This window comes from Triticum dicoccoides, chromosome 3A (assembly GCF_002162155.2).
Source record: "Triticum dicoccoides isolate Atlit2015 ecotype Zavitan chromosome 3A, WEW_v2.0, whole genome shotgun sequence".
In the NCBI taxonomy this organism is placed as follows: Eukaryota; Viridiplantae; Streptophyta; class Magnoliopsida; order Poales; family Poaceae; genus Triticum; species Triticum dicoccoides.
Window position 1 is genome coordinate 729,911,867 of NC_041384.1, and position 18,740 is coordinate 729,930,606.

The 18,740-nt window shown below is 45.3% G+C and overlaps 1 protein-coding gene and 2 pseudogenes across 1 annotated transcript; 2 read left to right on the plus strand and 1 right to left on the minus strand.

Moving 5' to 3' along the window:
* The first annotated feature begins 2,914 nt into the window (after positions 1 to 2,914).
* Positions 2,915 to 3,550, plus strand: LOC119273154 (annotated as a pseudogene).
* Positions 3,551 to 5,467: 1,917 nt separating this feature from the next.
* Positions 5,468 to 8,135, minus strand: LOC119270550 ((DL)-glycerol-3-phosphatase 2-like). The gene is made up of 6 exons (XM_037552556.1): positions 7,910 to 8,135; positions 7,520 to 7,744; positions 6,287 to 6,347; positions 6,041 to 6,188; positions 5,852 to 5,928; positions 5,468 to 5,768 (listed from the first exon to the last, which is right to left on the minus strand). The coding sequence occupies exons 1-6, from the start codon at positions 8,124 to 8,126 to the stop codon at positions 5,645 to 5,647; spliced, it is 852 nt and encodes a 283-aa protein (XP_037408453.1). The 5' UTR covers positions 8,127 to 8,135; the 3' UTR covers positions 5,468 to 5,644.
* Positions 8,136 to 9,420: 1,285 nt separating this feature from the next.
* Positions 9,421 to 10,452, plus strand: LOC119273155 (annotated as a pseudogene).
* Positions 10,453 to 18,740: the final 8,288 nt, after the last annotated feature.

Consider the following 18,740-nt stretch of genomic DNA (forward strand, 5'->3'; position numbering starts at 1 on the left):
AATAATTTACATGGCGTTTCTCAATGACACGCAGGTCATACAAAAAAATAAAGACAACTCCTATGGCTCCTGCCGGTTGTCATACTTATCGACATGCAAGTCGTGATTCCTATTACAAGAACATGATCAATCTCATACATCACATATATCATTCATCATTCATCACAGCCGTTGGCCATATCACATCACAAAACACTTGCTGCAAAAACAAGTTAGACGTCCTCTAATTGTTGTTGCAAGTTTTTACGTGGCTGCTATAGGTTTCTAGCAAGAACGTTTCTTACCTATGCCAAAACCACAACGTGAATTGCCAATTTCTATTTACCCTTCATAAGGACCCTGTACGTCGAATCCGATCCGACTAAAGTGGGAGAGACAGACACCCGCCAGCCACCTTATGCAACTAGTGCATGTCAGTCGATGAAACCGGTCTCACGTAAGCGTACGTGTAAGGTTGGTTCGGGCCGCTTCATCCCACGATGCCGCCGAATCAAGATAAGACTAGTAACGGCAAGCAAATTGACAATATCGACGCCCAGAACTACTTTGTGTTCTACTCGTGCATAGTAACTACGCATAGACCTAGCTCATGATGCCACTGTCGGGGAACGTTGCAGAAAACAAAAAAATTTCCCTATGTTTCACCAAGATCAATCTATGGAGTCAACTAGCAACGAGAGGAGAGTGCATCTACATACCCTTGTAGATCGCAAGCGGAAGCGTTCAAGAGAACGGGGATGATGGAGTCGTACTCGCCGTGATCCAAATCACCGATGACCAAGTGCCGAACGGACGGCACCTCCGCGTTCAACACACGTACGGAGCGGATGATGTCTCCTCCTTCTTGATCCAGCAAGGGGTAAGGAGAGGTTGATGAAGATCCAGCAGCACGACGGCATGGTGGTGGATGCTGCAGTGATCGCAGCAGGGCTTCGCCGAGTTTCTGCGAGAGGGAGAGGTGTAGCAGGGGAGAGGGAGGCGCCAAGACTTAAGGTGCGGCTGCCCTCCCTCCCCCCCCCCCTTTATATAGGCCCCCTGGGGGGCGCCGGCCCTAGGAGATGGGATCTCCTTGGGAGGGCGGCGGCCAAGGGGGTGGAGTGCCCCCCAAGGCAAGTGGAGGCGCCCCCACCCTAGGGTTTCCAACCCTAGGCGCAGGGGGGGCCCAAGGGGGGCGCACCAGCCCACTATGGGTTGGTTCCCCTCCCCACTTCAGCCCATGGGGCCCTCCGGGATGGGTGGCCCCACCCGATGGACCCCCGGGACCCATCCGGTGGTCCCGGTACAATACCGGTGACCCCGAATCTTTCCCCATGGCCGAAACTACACTTTCTATATATAATTCTTCACCTCCGGACCATTCCGGAACTCCTCGTGACGTCCAGGATCTCATCCGGGACTCCGAACAACTTTTGGATTACTGCATACTCATATCTCTACAACCCTAGCATCACCGAACCTTAAGTGTGTAGACCCTACGGGTTCGGGAGACACGTAGACATGACCGAGACGGCTCTCCGGCCAATAACCAACAGCGGGATCTGGATACCCATGTTGGCTCCCACATGCTCCTCGATGATCTCATCGGATGAACCACGATGTCGAGGACTTAATCAATCCCGTATTCAATTCCCTTTTTCAATCGGTACGTTACTTGCCCGAGACTCGATCGTCGATATCCCAATACCTTGTTCAGTCTTGTTACCGGCAAGTCACTTTACTCGTACCGTAATGCATGATCCCGTGATCAACCACTTGATCACATTGAGCTCATTATGATGATGCATTACCGAGTGGGCCCAGAAATACCTCTCCGTCATACGGAGTGACAAATCCCAGTCTCGATTCGTGCCAACCCAACAGACACTTTCGGAGACACCTGTAATGTACCTTTATAGTCACCCAGTTACATTGTGACGTTTGGCATACCCAAAGCACTCCTACGGTATCCGGGAGTTGCACAATCTCATGGTCTAAGGAAATGATACTTGACATTCAGAAAAGCTACAGCAAACGAACTACACGATCTTTGAGCTAAGCTTAGGATTGGGTCTTGTCCATCACATCATTCTCCTAATGATGTGATCCCGTTATCAATGACATCCCCATGTCCATAGCCAGGAAACCATAACTATCTGTTGATCAACAAGCTAGTCAACTAGAGGCTCACTAGGGACACATTGTGGTCTATGTATTCACACATGTATTACGATTTCCGGATAATAAAATTATAGCATGAATAATAGACAATTATCATGAACAAGGAAATATAATAATCATTTTATTATTGCCTCTAGGGCATATTTCCAACACACGTGTCATCCATCAGGATGGGTCTCGCGTGAGACCTGGTCTCATAGAATTATTTTCCGAATAACACGAAGCTAATGAACAGCTTGGAGGTGAGAGCCGCACTTGAGGCGTTGGACCAGATCCTTGGTGAGGCCTTGAAGCGGAAAAGAATTCTATGAGACCAGGTCTCACGCGAGACCCAACCTGATGGATGACACGTGACATTCACAAATCACAAAGCATCTACCCCACCCCCACTTGAAATCAGGGGGAGAGAGATTAGATGCTTTGAGATTTGTAAATGTCACGTGTCATTCATCAGGGCGGGTCTCACCTGCTAACCGTGAGACCTGGTCTCATATAAAAAAAATTCCCTTGAAGCTCGTCACCGATTGCCAGGAGACCAACTTGGCTCGCCTTCTCTACAACTCTAGGCACCTGTCGCAACAGTTAATCCAGGTGGAGCAGCGTATAACCCGTAAGAACATGGATGCTATGTTTGCCATCATGGCCTTCCTTTTACCTAAGCCATTCGGTTTTCATCCTCCACCCTCACTGGTATGATCCATGCACAACTTTTGTCATTCTTGCCTGTGGGGTTTCTCTTCCATAATAGTTGAAGGGGATGGCCGAGACGTTACCTGGAGGAGTAGCAGAGAACGGCAATCTACCACACCTTCCTGGAATTCCTTTACCAAGTGACATATCCGCCATAGTCACCGAAAGTTTGGGCAGCACAGGAAAGTTGTGGGGTACAAGAACAAACTTCAGACGGTCCTGATGGGTTGCTTGTTTCTGATGGATCAAGTTCTGTTAGGAACAAAGCAAGTAATCCAGAAATAACCAATAATGGAAGTATACCACCAGATGCAGAATCCCACCACAAGGCTGAATGGGTAGAGCAAGATGAACCAGGTGTTTATATCACTCTCACTGCCTTGCCCGGAGGGGCTAACAGTCTCAAGCGAGTTCAGTTCAGGTAAATACATTCGAAGCCTATCCGAAAGAGAACTTTTGTATCCACTCCCGTACCTTTTCATCTTTGTCGCCCATTCGTGTTGAGCTGGTTCAACATTTCAGTATTCGACTTTGTGGCTGCAGCCGGAGGAGGTTCAGTGAGAGACAGGCAGAACAATGGTGGTGGCAAGGGAACAGGGCAAGGGTGTACCAGCAGTACAATATTCACATGATTGACAAATAGATTGCAGGCATGGATCGCGAGATTGCATCTCATTTACTTGACTCGTACAAAAAAACTTGATTACAAGTGGAGACGAGGCCTTATAAAAAGGAAATGAAGGACAGGTTTTTAGTTTTACATAATTATTTTCTCTACCCTTTCCTTTTTTCCCTGTGTGAAAGTTAGGCTCTTGCAGAAGTAATGCAAAGGCTCATTTGCCACCCAGCTTTTCATTTCAATAGATGGTGTGCGTTGTTGCATGGGTCTACTTGTAATGTTGAATATTGTTAGGGGTTGAAAATTATGTGGAGTCTTTTTACCTGAAAGTCAAAGAATAGATGTATTACCAGAAATGTGGAGTCATTCTACCATTTAAGGGACCTCTCTCAATTCAGCATGTTCAATAATAGCATTAAATACAAAATTCCATTGCTCATTCTCACTTGCTTTATTTATTTCCAGAGCTATTCCTAATAAGATTACCACTCACCAAACATGGAAGGGGATTATCATGATACACCCTGGACAGTTCTGCTAAAAAGGCAGATTTTCCATCAATTTGAGCATCTCCATATATAGTAAGAAAGTTCCAACGAAATTTCACAATTTTATCAAAACACCAAGATCCTAACAAAGTAAACTTCAATCTGCACTTGTACCACATCCAGCAAATCATCATCAACACCCACCAAAATACTTCCAGATCTACCTCTAGGAGGTGACCAATTCCATACAAAATTCTTTCCACCACACAAATTATGTAGTTCATTTTTAGTGAAATCAGCTTTAATGGTTTCTTGTAAACCAATAAAATCCAGCTTTCTTTCCAGAATTAAATCCCTAACAAATCTCTTTTTGATATCCTGCCAAATTCCTCTGACATTCCAGAACAAACCTATCATTTCTAACAATAATAATTCAAGCAGAAAAACTATCAAGATTTTTTCCTAGGCTTTTTAATGCCACCAATGGAAACAGTGTGCTTCACACAGCCAATAGCTGGTGAGCCACTTTCAACTTTTGTCGGAGGACAACTGGCTCCAACTTCTGTGAGGCAATCAAACTTGAGACTTCCTGCCGATCTTTCAGTGGTGATTGTCATGACAGGCTCAGGAATAGGTCTTGCACCCTTCCCTGGTTTCTTGCAAGTTTGGTGATGTTCAATGATAGTTTTGCGACTTGTTGTTGACTATTCGGTCAAAATACTGAGCTGGGTCGATCAATCCTTTTCTTTTTGGATGCAGAAACAGCAAAATCGGATCAGTTCAAAGGCCGAGGGCTTTGTGGACAGATGGTAAATATTTGAGGGATGTGTGCCAAGAGACGATTCCCAAGACACATAAGATTCATGGGCCAGAATATTCGTTCATCAGTAGATTAAAAAAGTGTATCAATGAAAGATTACTGACATAGGACTAAGATCTAATGTTCTACAAGCTTCATGCTTTCCTCTTTTTTCTTTCCTTTCTTTGTAAGATTGGAGAGGTTTTTGTACCTGTATATTATATATATTCTTGTGAATTCTTTATGCATAAGATGAGGACAATTTCAGCAATAAACCTATGATAATGTGATGATATTTTGTAGCTGGTGGGCAAATGATGCTTATTTCTCCTTTCCTCGTTCCTGCATGTCATTTTCACTTTGTTATCTATTTTAATGAAACAGCAGGGCCCATGCTGCATAATATTCACCTTATTGCTTGAACTTTAGCAAATATTCCAAAGAACTAGGGTAGTTCTATCCAGAAAATATGTGGCATCACACACTTATGCTGCAACGTTTCAGGTCTGCTAAATTTTTGCTGACAATGTTTTGTTCAGTTTTAAGTTCAAGTTTCAGACATGGACATACCGAGACTGTACTTGTCTCCTTAGCTAACAGTAAGCAAACACAGTACGAGATAGGTGTTCTTCAAATACCTAAGGTATATCACTGCTAGAAGAATCATACAATAAACATAAAACAAAGTTTCAAGAAAAAAATAGTTTAGGCACACGTCAAAATTGATGGGAGGGTCTTTATTGAAGTATATGCAGTAGCTTGCTATCACCAAATCAGACACAGCAAGAATGTTCAATGGTTACCCACTAACCCTAATCACAATTCCAGCTTTTGCATATGTAAATCAACCTGCCAATGTTCTGTTACTCACTTGAACCTCCTCAATTTCCACTACTCTTTAAAAGGTGGCAAGCCCCATTCGGTCGGGTTGAAATCTAACAGGGAACTGAGGACTTGGTCAGCATCTTTCTGATACGAAACATCCAGCCTCGGATCTGGGACCATCACTGCATACCTGCAAAGTTAAAAAAAACATAGTTTGCACTTCATGCCCCAGTAGCCAAAAGGCACAGTTGTGTAACTGCAGTTGTCACTTACATGCCAGCATTCTTAGCTGCTCCTACACCTGATGGCGCATCTTCAAAGACCAAGCACTTACTTGGTTCTACATTACCCTAAAAGCACAAATACAAGGCAATCATATCAGGTGAAAAGAAAGAGTGTGCACAATGTTCTGAAGGACATAGCAATAACATTACAGAAGTTCTAAAACAATAATTCTAATACCTCAAATCTTCTCATGGCAGCAAGGAAAATATCAGGAGATGGCTTGCCAGCCTTCACCTCTGGGTCATCCCCCATGACAACATGATGCATCAAGGCAAACATTTCCTGGTGGTTCTGTGTCTTCAGTGCAAAATGACGTTTATGGGATCTGAAAGACACCATAAATAAATGATTCTAACTTAGTAAAGAACAAAGAGCAACGAAGAAGAGTGCAGTGAGGCCAAGTGATTAATATAGAGAAATTACCCTGTCGCGACACAGATAGGTATTTCGTTTGCATGGAGATGATGAATCAATCGTACTACCCCTGCAAGACAAACGATTCATTATCCACCATAAGCCCTGTTCAAGAATTCATCCGATTAACCAGTTAACTTGCCGATTAATCCCTACTCATAGGGTCACCGAGTAGCCGATAAACCAAAAAATCGTCCGATTAATTGATTAAATGGCCGATTAACTTGCCGATTAGCCGATTAATCCCCTACTCGCTAGCCAACCGAGCAGCTACCAGTTAATGATTTCCTCAACAATGACCATAAGCAATATCATATACATATATGTAATCAGTATGCTACTCCAAGTCATTTATGTGCCAAAAACAGCTCAAATAAACAAGAAAGACAACCACATGATACATTTTAATATAGCAGTGAGTAGGAAAATAAATGATGTCCAAATGGTGGATTTTATCTTCTCTTGAGTGGTCAGTTGCTTCAGCCTAGTCTTATACAGTTGCAACTATTATTTCTATAAATGCGTCGGAGCACAAGTTTTGCGTTTTCTCGGGGAAAAATATTGAATGTTTTTTACCTTCCAGTATAGAGATTCTTTCAGTATGTTCAATCAATGATTGCATCTGATTATATTATATCAACTGAAGATAGATCTCATGCTACCAAGTACCAACATTTTCATGAAACAAAGGACACCCAGAATTAAATCCCTTAAATTCCGTTCTAAATCATTGGTTTAATAGTGTATAATTATACTCCCTCCGTAGTTAGTGCTAGATACATCCATTTGAGCCACAAGCTTTTTGGATTGGAGGGAGTAGTACATAAGAACATGGCCCGAGTGCCATCAGCACAAGGTGGCATATTGTCTCGGGCAGCCTATATTAGTACATCGTGTGGTAAAAACTGAAAGCAGAGGTTCACGCCAAATGAATTGGCAAGGCATGCCCTTAATACTTTCAGTTCCTCATTTTTCTGCCATGTGACATTAAACTAGTAATAGAGATTGTAGCAACCACAAAAGCAACCGAAGCAATTACTGAACAGCTTATTACATCGACTTAAAGGATCTTCTACAGCTCAAATTCCTTAACTTGTTTTCCCCATCTAACAGATTATCAAGTCATGTTAAACTATACCAGCAATTTAGCTGCCCACTCAACTGACGAGTGACAAAGCCTGACACATGACTTTACAGATAAACAACGCAAGAGTATCTATCATTAGAAGGGGAGAAACAAACCGGGCAGGACGGCACAGGAGGGGAAGAGCTCCTGCAGCATGCCCTCGCGCTCCTCGAGGAACTGCTCCGGGGTGAGCAGGCCGGCGAGGCCGCACTCGTCGACGAAGATGCGCGCCGACTCGGTGGCCTTCTTGCCCATCATCTTGGCCTTGAGGGACCAGTCGAACACCTTGCCGTACCTCGCGAGGATCTTCTCCTGCACCTCCGTGTAGAACCCCTCCGTGTCTGCACCCGTCCGCACCAAGCCATGGAATCAGGCAAGACAATGGAAACAATAGGGCGCAAGAAGCTATCAAATCCAGCCATCCAAGAAGCTACCGACAGCCCAGGAACCGGTCCGGATACCAAGAATCGAGGGAGGCGGGGGAAGGGGGAGTGGGGAGCGGGTACCGAGGAGGAGGCCGTCCATGTCGAAGATGACGTGTGAGACGGTGGCCCTGGGCGCCGGCGCTGCCTGCCCCTCGCCGGCGTCCACCGATGCCATTGCCGCGCGAGGGAAGGAGCGAGATCTGGGGGATTTCGGCGTGCGGATCTCGCGCGGCTGCTGAGCTCGTCCAGCCGACCGGATGATTGCTCCACCAAGGTGAGCTCGTGCAGCTTGGAACATTATGGGCCGGGCCAAATCCGCTCCTGTCTGCCAACAAACAAAATGATGGTTGATTCTAAAAAACAACAACAGCAAAAATAAATTTAAACATTGTTATCGTTCTTCTAATCAAGCGGTGCATGTGCTATTTAATCATGGTTTTTGTAATAAGATTTCTAATAGTTGGACGGGAAAGCCTCCAAGCTGCTTAGTTTCAAACCTTTGGAGAATGTAGTCCCTGTTTAATTTTAATAAAGCAAGCCATGATGACTTTTCCTAAAAAAAACTAGAAAAACGCCCGTGCGTTGCAACGGGTAACATTTCCGTAACTTTAAGTGTTTAATATTAATCATGTTAATATTATATTTAATATTCTCATACATATCAAGTGACATTGGCGATCTTTTTTACCATCAAATCCTCACACACACACTCTTTCCGTCCCTCTTCTTCACTGTCTCTCCCCCTCTCCCCCTCTCTCTCTCTAACACACGCACATATCCATCTTATTGGATATGAGACCATAATCCATCTATCTCACACACATACGGTAGTGCATAACAATATGGATTAGGTGTATTATATTTGCCACCACAACTAAGGGAATTAATTTCATGTAAATTGGCCAGTCACAGCTCCGTGACAAACAATGCATCTAAATTCTCAGCGTTTTTTTATGTAATATGCTCTCTCTCTCTCTCTCTCTGATATTATAGGACCAAAAACTTTTACCAGTTACCATACTGTAGAACACCACACTCCTCACTGCATCGATGGGTGGTGGGTGGTGTCTCTCCTCTACCGCCGTGGACCTGTGCTGGCTTGAGTCCATGTCCGCCGTTGGCCGCTGCTCGCATTCGTCCCACCCATCGCCCAAGCCGGCGTTAGGAGCAAACTCAAATAGCCTGGTCCACCGTCATGGCTCCATTCCACAAGATCAAATCAAGCATCATAGAGTTCGGGGAGGAGTAGCATTTCCACCGTCAGCTCCTCGCTGATGTATCAGCGTAGAGTGCGGGGAGGACACAGAACGTAAATACCTGGGGTTTAGCGCTGGTGGCGGGAACGACCGACACGGCCTCCTTGCGCCGCTCCTCGCTGCCCGCCCTGCTTTGGGGATCCTAGCGCCCTGCCCTAGGGTTCCGCGCTGGCGGCGGCGGTGGCGGCGTTTCCCTCAAGAAAAAAAGCACGTCTCATGTCCGGCTTGTGCAGGAATCCATCACCAAGTAGGATCAGTAGTTCCATCCCGAATCGGTTATGTTGCAAGTCCTAGCTATAGCTATATATACGTATTACCCTGCACCCCCATAAACAGTACACCCAGAGACCAATAGAAAGATCAGCGGGCACGAGGCATGCCCGTGTGTATCAATTGCTTGCGCGTATCCGTGTTGCTTCTAGTAGATCGATACTACATCAACCGTGGTTAGCCAGCTACGTCCAATCTATTCGAGTGTTTTCGTCTGCGTACGTGTTTTTCTGGTATATACTTCAGAATTCAGTCAGTCGGGGGCGGGATGTCTAAGCAAAGAAGGCAGGGCGAGGAGGATGAGCCCAACTACTACCACGACTGCAGCGGCAACAAGGAGAAGAGCCTCTATCTGGTTCTAGACGACTGGCACAAGGGCTTCACCATCCGCAAGATCGATGCCGACAGTCCCGACCTCAGCGCCCCCCTGTCCTCCGGCTAGTGTAACCTGAGCGTGGCCGTGCCATGTAGTTCGCAGCCCTCGGCAGCAACATCATCGCCATGAGCAACATACACGTCGGAACCCTCTTCTACGACACTGACACCGACGGACTGCCCGTCGGCCCTCCCGTTCGAGACGCACTGCTTTGTGGCTCCAATACCTTCCTGACCTCCGGCGCCGGTGACGCACTGTACACGTTCTCCTTCCACTTCATGGAGCGGCCTGTGTCCTTTGAGGCGATGGCGAAGCCACCAACAACGGAAGACGACGACCTGCTGCCCACCTACTGGTCCTGGAAAAGCATGCCGACGCCCTTCACCAAGGACGAGATGATCTTCTCCTACGCGCTGCACCCGGACGGGCGCACCATATTTGTGTCCTCGTGGAGCAGGGCGGTCTGCGGCACGTACTCCGTCGGCACCAGGAGCTGCAAGTGGAGGCGCCATGGGGAGTGGATGCTGCCTTTCAGAGGCCGAGGCTACTTCGTCGCCAAGCTAGACGCATGGGTCGGGCTGCATGAGGACGGCTATGTCTGCCCCTGCCAGGTTGCCTCCCGCAGCGGCGGCACCACGCAGCAGCCGGAGTGGAAGATGGCCGACGAGCGTAGGATGTGGATCCCGTGGCATCAGCTGGAGTTTCGCCTGCGTCCGATGTGATGGCGCGGCTGGAGTACCGAGGAGTCGCCGGCGTCGGCCAGGGCCTGGGGCACAGAGGAGTCCTCCTAGTCAAGGAGATCGGAGAGAAGAAGATGATGGCGGCGCGAGGACACATGAGGGTAGACGTCGAGAGGATCGGTCGTCCAGGCTCGTGAGGAGGGCAGCGGTGGGAGGATCGAGTTAATGGTACCGTGTACAAAAATCCAATCAAAACAAGTAAAATATACCAGCAATGCTTGATTGATTCTGATTTAATTTTTATAGGCATTTTCAGATTTGTAGGGCATGTGCCCATGATACTCGCACGCTGTACCTTTTTTTGACGTGTATGATTCATGATAAGAAATGAAAATCACATCAATGTAAGGAAATATCCCATCAATGCTTGATTGATTGTGATTAATTCTTTTATATGGTAACTAATCCGATGGGTTTATGTGGGCGGTGAAGCGAAAAGGTATGTGGGAGGGGAGACCAAAAATAACCGGTCAGAAAAAATGAATTAATTGTTGCCTTGTATGTTTGGTTTTGATATTTGAAGATTGATTACCATCTGTTAGTTGGGTTACCAAAGAAGAAATCAATCACCATACGTGAATTTATTATGTTACCAAATAAACGTTGAGTTTGTCCGGCCAGTGGGAGGGGGGCGAATAAAAAACCGACGAAAAAAAACCGACAAAATTGGAAGGTGGGAGCAGGTACCAAATAAAACCATGGTAGGTGGGACGAAAATAAACCGTACGAGGCTACCAACTGCTTCATTAGGAGTAGAGATTGGTTGGTTCGATTTTTTTTGCGTGGAGGGAACTACCTGGAAGGTGGGAGGGAGTACGAAAATAAACCGTCTCAGCTGAGCGGGAGGTGGGAGCAAGTACCAAAGAAGTACCAAAAAAGACCGGGTAAGATGAGACGAAAATAAAACCCGGAACGCGACCTACCAACTGAGACATTAGGAGTAGAGATGATAGTACAGACGGACGCGACTATGACGCGAGACAGAGCCAGGTCTCGACTGAAGGACCACGTGAATGGCCCGGCCCAGAGCATGGGAGGCCACTGCCTCGTTTTTTCTTTTATTTTCTTTTTTCTTATTTGTGAATCTTCACGCCTTTTCCCTACATTTGTTAAGCAAGTACTTCAAAATATTAATCAAGCATTTGTAAAATGTTAAATATGTATAGAAAAAATGTTAACCATGTATTAAAAATGTAATCTTGCATTAAAAAAGGTTAATCAAACATTTGAAAATTTTAAAATGCATATAAATTTTTTTGACCAGGTATTAAAAAATGTATTAATCTTGTACATGAAAAATGATAATCAAGCATTCGAATAACAAAATATTAAATTTGTATAAAAAACTTTGACCATATATTTAAAATTTTAATCTTTTATTCGAAAAATATTAATCAAACATCTGAAAATTGTTTAAAATATGTATAGAAGTTTTTTTTGAAAATTTATTAAACTGCAAAAATGTTGAACATTTATTAGAAAATTACAATAGATAGTATACAACAAACATGTACATTCTGTAGGAAAAAGTTGATATGAAAAATTATCAGATTTCAAAAATATCAATCGTATATTTAAAATTGCTAGACATGTACATAATAATTATTTTTTATGTATACGGAAAATGTTGAATGTGTACTGAAACCCGAGAACAAATCGAAAAAAGGAAACAGAAAGAAGAAAAAACAAAGAGAACCAAGAAAGAAACAAAAAATCAGAAGAAAAAGGGGAAAACAAAAAAAACAAAGGGGAAACCGACGAAAAAATAAAGTAAACACAAAAATCTAAAGAAAACCCAACAAAAACAAAATAACTGGTAAATTTGTGAAAAATGAAAAAAATGGTGAGAAAGTAAAGAAATAAACCAAAAAAAGAGTAAAGAAAAACAAAATGAAATGAAAAAAGGAAGAAAAAAAGAAATGGGGGAAACCAACCCAGCGAACAAACACACTAAATGCGTTGAAATCAAGCAAACGTGCAAAATGCAAATATGGGTCAGCCCAATATCTACGGATGGGAGGGAATACTTCAGCGAGAGCGAACGAACACTCAATGAAGCGAGATAGTTCTGGCGAAGATAGTACCCCCTCCAGTGATTTCCTATTCAGGGCTCATCGAGCCAGTTATAGGCTTGCTAAGTTGTTAATATATTGACTATAGAGCACACCCGGATGAGGAATGAGCCTGTTGGAAATATGCCCCAGAGGCAATAATAAAAGTATTATTATATTTCAATGTTCATGATAAATGTCTTTTATTCATGCTATAACTGTATTATCCGGAAATCGTAATACACGTGTGAATACTTAGACCACAATATGTCCCTGGTGAGCCTCTAGTTGACTAGCTCGTTGTGATCAACAGATAGTCATAGTTTCCTGACTATGGACATTGGATGTCGTTGATAACGGGATCACATCATTAGGAGAATGATGTGATGGACAAGACCCAATCCTAAGCATAGCATAAAAGATCGTGTAGTTCGTTATGCTAGAGCTTTGCCAGTGTCAAGTATCTCTTCCTTCGACCATGAGATCATGTAACTCCCGGATACCGTAAGAGTGCCTTGGGTGTATCAAACGTCACAACATAACTGGGTGACTACAAAGGTGCATTACAGGTATCTCCGAAAGTATCTGTTGGGTTGACACGGATCGAGACTGGGATTTGTCACTCCGTATGACGGAGAGGTATCTCTGGGCCCACTCGGTAATGCATCATCAAAATGAGCTCAATGTGACCAAGGTGTTGGACACGGGATCATGCATTACGGTACGAGTAAAGTGACTTGCCGGTAACGAGACTGAACAAGGTATTGGGATACCGACGATCGAGTCTCGGGCAAGTAACGTACCGATTGACAAAGGGAATTGCATACAGGGTTTGATCGAATCCTCGACATCGTGGTTCATCCGATGACAACATCGAGGAGCATGTGGGAGCCATCATGGGTATCCAGATCCCGCTGTTGGTTATTGACTGAGAGCGTCTCGGTCATGTCTGCATGTCTCCCGAACCCGTAGGGTCTACACACTTAAGGTTCGGTGACGCTAGGGTTATTAGGAAGACTAGTATGTGACTACCGAATGTTGTTTGGAGTCCCGGATGGGATCCTGGACGTCACGAGGAGATCTGGAAGGGTCCGGAGGTAAAGATTTATATATGGGAAGTTGTCAAACGGACACCGGGAAGTTTCGGGGTCATACCGGTATTGTACCGGGGCCACCGGAAGGGTTCCGGGGGTCCACCGGGAGGGGCCACCCCTCCCGGGGGGCCACATGGGCTGCGTGGGGCAGGGAGCCAGCCCCTGGTGGGCTGGCCGCACCCCCCCTCCCTTGGGCCCATGCGCCTAGGGTTGAGGGGGAACCCTAGAGGGGGCGCCCCCCTTGGCTTGGGGGGCAAGCCACCCTCTCCCCTCTCCCCTAGGCCGCCGCACCCCCCCCCTAGATGGGTTCTAGGGGGTCGGCCCCCTTCTCCCTTTCCCCTATAAATAGAGGGGTGAGGGGAGGGCAGCCGCACCACCCTCCAAGGCGCAGCCCTCCCCTCCCCAACACCTCTCCTCCTCCGTCGTGTGCTTGGCGAAGCCCTGTCGGAGTACTGCTTCTCCACCATCACCACGCCGTCGTGCTGCCGGTGGAGCTGTCTTCCTCAACCTCTCCTTCCCCTTGCTGGATCAAGAAGGAGGAGACGTCTCCCGTCCCGTACGTGTGTTGAACGCGGAGGTGCTGTCCGTTCAGCACTTGGTCATCGGTGATTCGAATCACGTCGAGTACGACTACATCATCACCTTGCAAGCTTCCGCACGCGATCTACAAGTGGTATGTAGATGCAAACTCTCTCCCTTGACTCATTGCTTAGATGAACTCATAGATGGATCTTGGTGAAACCGTAGGAAAAATTTTAATTTTCTGCAACGTTCCCCAACAGTGGCATCATGAGCTAGGTCTATGCGTAGTTCTCTTTGCACGAGTAGAACACAATTTTGTTGTGGGCGTGGATTTTGTCATCTTACTTGCCTCTACTAGTCTTTTCTTGCTCAACGGTATTGTGGGATGAAGCGGCCCGGACCAACCTTACACGTACGCTTACGTGAGACCGGTTCCACCGACTGACATGCACTAGTTGCATAAGGTGGCTGGCGGGTGTCTGTCTCTCCCACTTTAGTTGGAGCGGAATCGATGAACAGGGCCCTTATGAAGGGTAAATAGAAGTTGACAAAATCACGTTGTGGTGATTCGTAGGTAAGAAAACGTTCTTGCTAGAACCCAATTGCAGCCACGTAAAAGATGTAACAACAATTAGAGGACGTCTAACTTGTTTTTGCAGCGATTGATCATGTGATGTGATATGGCCAGAAGTTGTGATGAATGATGAATTGTGATGTATGAGATCATGTTCTTTGTAATAGGATTCACGACTTGCATGTCGATGAGTATGACAACCGGCAGGAGCCATAGGAGTTGTCTTTATTTTTTGAATGACCTGCGTGTCATTGAATAACGCCATGTAAACTACTTTACTTTATTGCTAAACGTTAGTCATAGAAGTAGAAGTAGTCGTTGGCGTGACAACTTCATGAAGACACGATGATGGAGATCATGGTGTCAAGTCGGTGACAAGATGATCATGGAGCCCCGAAGATGAAGATCAATGGAGCTATATGATATTGGCCATATCATGTCACAAATATATAATTGCATGTGATGTTTATTATGTTTATGCATCTTGTTTACTTAGGACGACGGTAGTAAATGAGATGATCCCTTATAAAATTTCAAGAAGTGTTCTCCCCTAACTGTGCACCGTTGCTACAGTTCGTCGCTTCTAAGCACCACGTGATGATCGGGTGTGATGGATTCTTACGTTCACATACAACGGATGTAAGACAGTTTTACACAGCGAAAACACTTAGGGTTAACTTGACGAGCCTAGCATGTGCAGACATGGCCTCGGAACACGGAGACCGAAAGGTCGAACACGAATCGTATGGAAGATACGATCAACATGAGAATGTTCACCGACGATGACTAGTCCGTCTCACGTGATGATCGGACACGGGCTAGTCGACTCGGATCGTGTAACACTTAGATGACTAAAGGGATGTCTAATCTAAGTGGGAGTTCATAATTTGATTAAAACTTTATTATCATGAACTTAGTCTAAAACCTTTGCAAATATGTCTTGTAGATCAATGGCCAACGCTAATGTCAACATGAACTTCAACGCGTTCCTAGAGAAAACCAAGCTGAAAGATGATGGCAGCAACTATACGGACTGGGTCCGGAACCTGAGGATCATCCTCATAGCTGCCAGGAAACAATATGTCCTAGAAGGACCGCTAGGTGACGCTCCCGTCCCAGAGAACCAAGACATTATGAATGCTTGGCAGTCTCGTGCTGATGATTACTCCCTCGTTCAGTGCGGCATGCTTTACAACTTAGAACCGGGGCTCCAAAAGCGTTTTGAGCACCACGGAGCATATGAGATGTTCGAAGAGCTGAAACTAGTTTTTCAAGCTCATGCCCGGGTCGAGAGATATGATGTCTCCGACAAGTTCTACAGTTGTAAGATGGAGGAAAACAGTTCTGTCAGTGAGCACATCCTGAAGATGTCTGGGTTGCACAACCGTATGACCCAGCTGAACATTAACCTCCCAGATGAGGCGGTCATTGACAGAATCCTCCAGTCGCTCCCACCAAGCTACAAGAGCTTTGTGATGAACTACAACATGCAGGGGATGGAAAAGACCATTCCTGAAGTGTTCTCGATGCTGAAGTCAGCAGAGGCTGAAATCAAGAAAGAACATCAAGTGTTGATGGTTAATAAGACCACTAAGTTCAAGAAGGGCAAGGGTAAGAAGAACTTCAAGAAGGATGGCAAAGATGTTGCCGCGCCTGGTAAGCCAGTTACCGGGAAGAAGTCAAAGAATGGACCCAAGCCTGAGACTGAGTGCTTTTATTGCAAGGGGAAGGGTCACTGGAAGCGGAACTGCCCCAAATACTTAGCGGATAAGAAGGTCGGCAACACCAAAGGTATATTTGATATACATGTGATTGATGTGTACCTTACCAGTACTCGTAGTAACTCCTGGGTATTTGATACCAGTGCCGTTGCTCATATTTGTAACTCACAGCAGGAGCTGCGGAATAAACGGAGACTGGCGAAGGACGAGGTGACGATGCGCGTCGGGAATGGTTCCAGAGTCGATGTGATCGCCGTCGGCACGCTGCCTCTACATTTACCTACGGGATTAGTTTTGAACCTTAATAATTGTTATTTAGTGCCAAGTTTGAGCATGAACATTGTATCTGGATCTCGTTTAATACGAGATGGCTACTCATTTAAGTCTGAGAATAATGGTTGTTCAATTTATATGAGAGATATGTTTTATGGTCATGCTCCGATGGTCAATGGTTTATTCTTAATGAATCTCGAGCGTAATATTACACATGTTCATAGTGTAGATACCAAAAGATTTAAAGTTGATAACGATAGTCCCACATACTTGTGGCACTGCCGCCTTGGTCACATTGGTGTCAAGCGCATGAAGAAGCTCCATGCCGATGGACTTTTAGAGTCTCTTGATTATGAATCGTTTGACACGTGCGAACCATGCCTTTTGGGCAAAATGACCAAGACTCCGTTCTCCGGAACAATGGAGCGAGCAACCAACTTGTTGGAAATCATACATACCGATGTGTGTGGTCCAATGAGCGTTGAGGCTCGCGGAGGATATCGTTATGTTCTCACTCTCACAGATGACTTGAGTAGATATGGGTATGTCTACTTAATGAAACACAAGTCTGAGACCTTTGAAAAGTTCAAGGAATTTCAGAATGAGGTAGAGAATCAACGTGACCGAAAGATAAAATTCTTACGATCAGATCGTGGAGGAGAATACTTAAGTCACGAATTTGGTACACACTTAAGAAAATGTGGAATCGTTTCACAGCTCACGCCGCCTGGAACACCTCAGCGAAACGGTGTGTCCGAACGTCGTAATCGCACCCTATTGGATATGGTGCGGTCTATGATGTCTCTTACCGATTTACCGCTATCATTTTGGGGATACGCTCTAGAGACAGCTACATTCACTTTAAATAGGGCACCGTCTAAATCCGTTGAGACGACACCGTATGAATTATGGTTTGGAAAGAAACCTAAGCTGTCGTTTCTAAAAGTTTGGGGATGCGATGCTTATGTCAAGAAACTTCAACCTGAAAAGCTCGAACCCAAGTCGGAAAAATGCGTATTCATAGGATACCCTAAGGAAACTGTCGGGTATACCTTCTACTTAAGATCCAAAGGCAAGATCTTTGTTGCCAAGAACGGATGCTTTCTGGAAAAAGAGTTTCTCTCGAAAGAAGTAAGTGGGAGGAAAGTAGAACTCGATGAAGTACTACCTCTTGAGCGGGAAAGTGGCGCAGCGCAGGAAACCGTTCCTATGATGCCCACACCAACTGAAGAGGAAAACAATGATGATGATCAAGGTACTTCGGATCAAGTTACTGCTGAACTTCGTAGGTCCACAAGGACACGTTCCGCACCAGAGTGGTACGGCAACCCTGTCCTGGAAATCATGTTGTTAGACAACAATGAACCTTTGAACTATGAAGAAGCGATGGCGGGCCCGGATTCCAACAAATGGCTTGAAGCCATGAAATCCGAGATAGAATCCATGTATGAAAACAAAGTATGGACTTTGACAGACTTGCCCGATGATCGGCGAGCGATAGAAAACAAATGGATCTTTAAGAAGAAGACGGACGCGGATGGTAATGTTACAATCTATAAGGCTCGACTTGTCGCTAAGGGTTATCGACAAGTTCAAGGGATTGACTACGACGAGACTTTCTCTCCCGCAGCGAAGCTGAAGTCCGTCCGAATCATGTTAGCAATTGCCGCAGACTATGATTATGAGATATGGCAAATGGACGTCAAAACGGCATTCCTTAACGGGCATCTTAAGGAAGAACTGTATATGATGCAGCCAGAAGGTTTTGTCGATCCTCGGAACGCTAACAAAGTATGCAAGCTCCAGCAATCCATTTATGGACTGGTGCAAGCATCTCGGAGTTGGAACATTCGCTTTGATGAGATGATCAAAGTGTTTGGGTTTATGCAGACTTATGGAGAAGCCTGCGTTTACAAGAAAGTGAGTGGGAGCTCTGTAGCATTTCTCATATTTTATGTAGATGACATACTCTTGATGGGAAATAATATAGAATTTCTGGACAGCATTAAGGCCTACTTGAATAAGTGTTTTTCAA

Excerpts from the sequence above, each read along its gene's own strand:
- LOC119270550 (XM_037552556.1), bottom strand. The coding sequence starts at position 8,126 with ATGTTCCAAGCTGCACGAGCTCACCTTGGTGGAGCAATCATCCGGTCG. Across the intron at positions 5,929-6,040 it reads CTGCCATGAGAAGATTTGAG|GGTAATGTAGAACCAAGTAA; the intron begins GTATTAGAATTA and ends TTGTGCTTTTAG. Across the intron at positions 5,769-5,851 it reads GCAGCTAAGAATGCTGGCAT|GTATGCAGTGATGGTCCCAG; the intron begins GTAAGTGACAAC and ends TTAACTTTGCAG.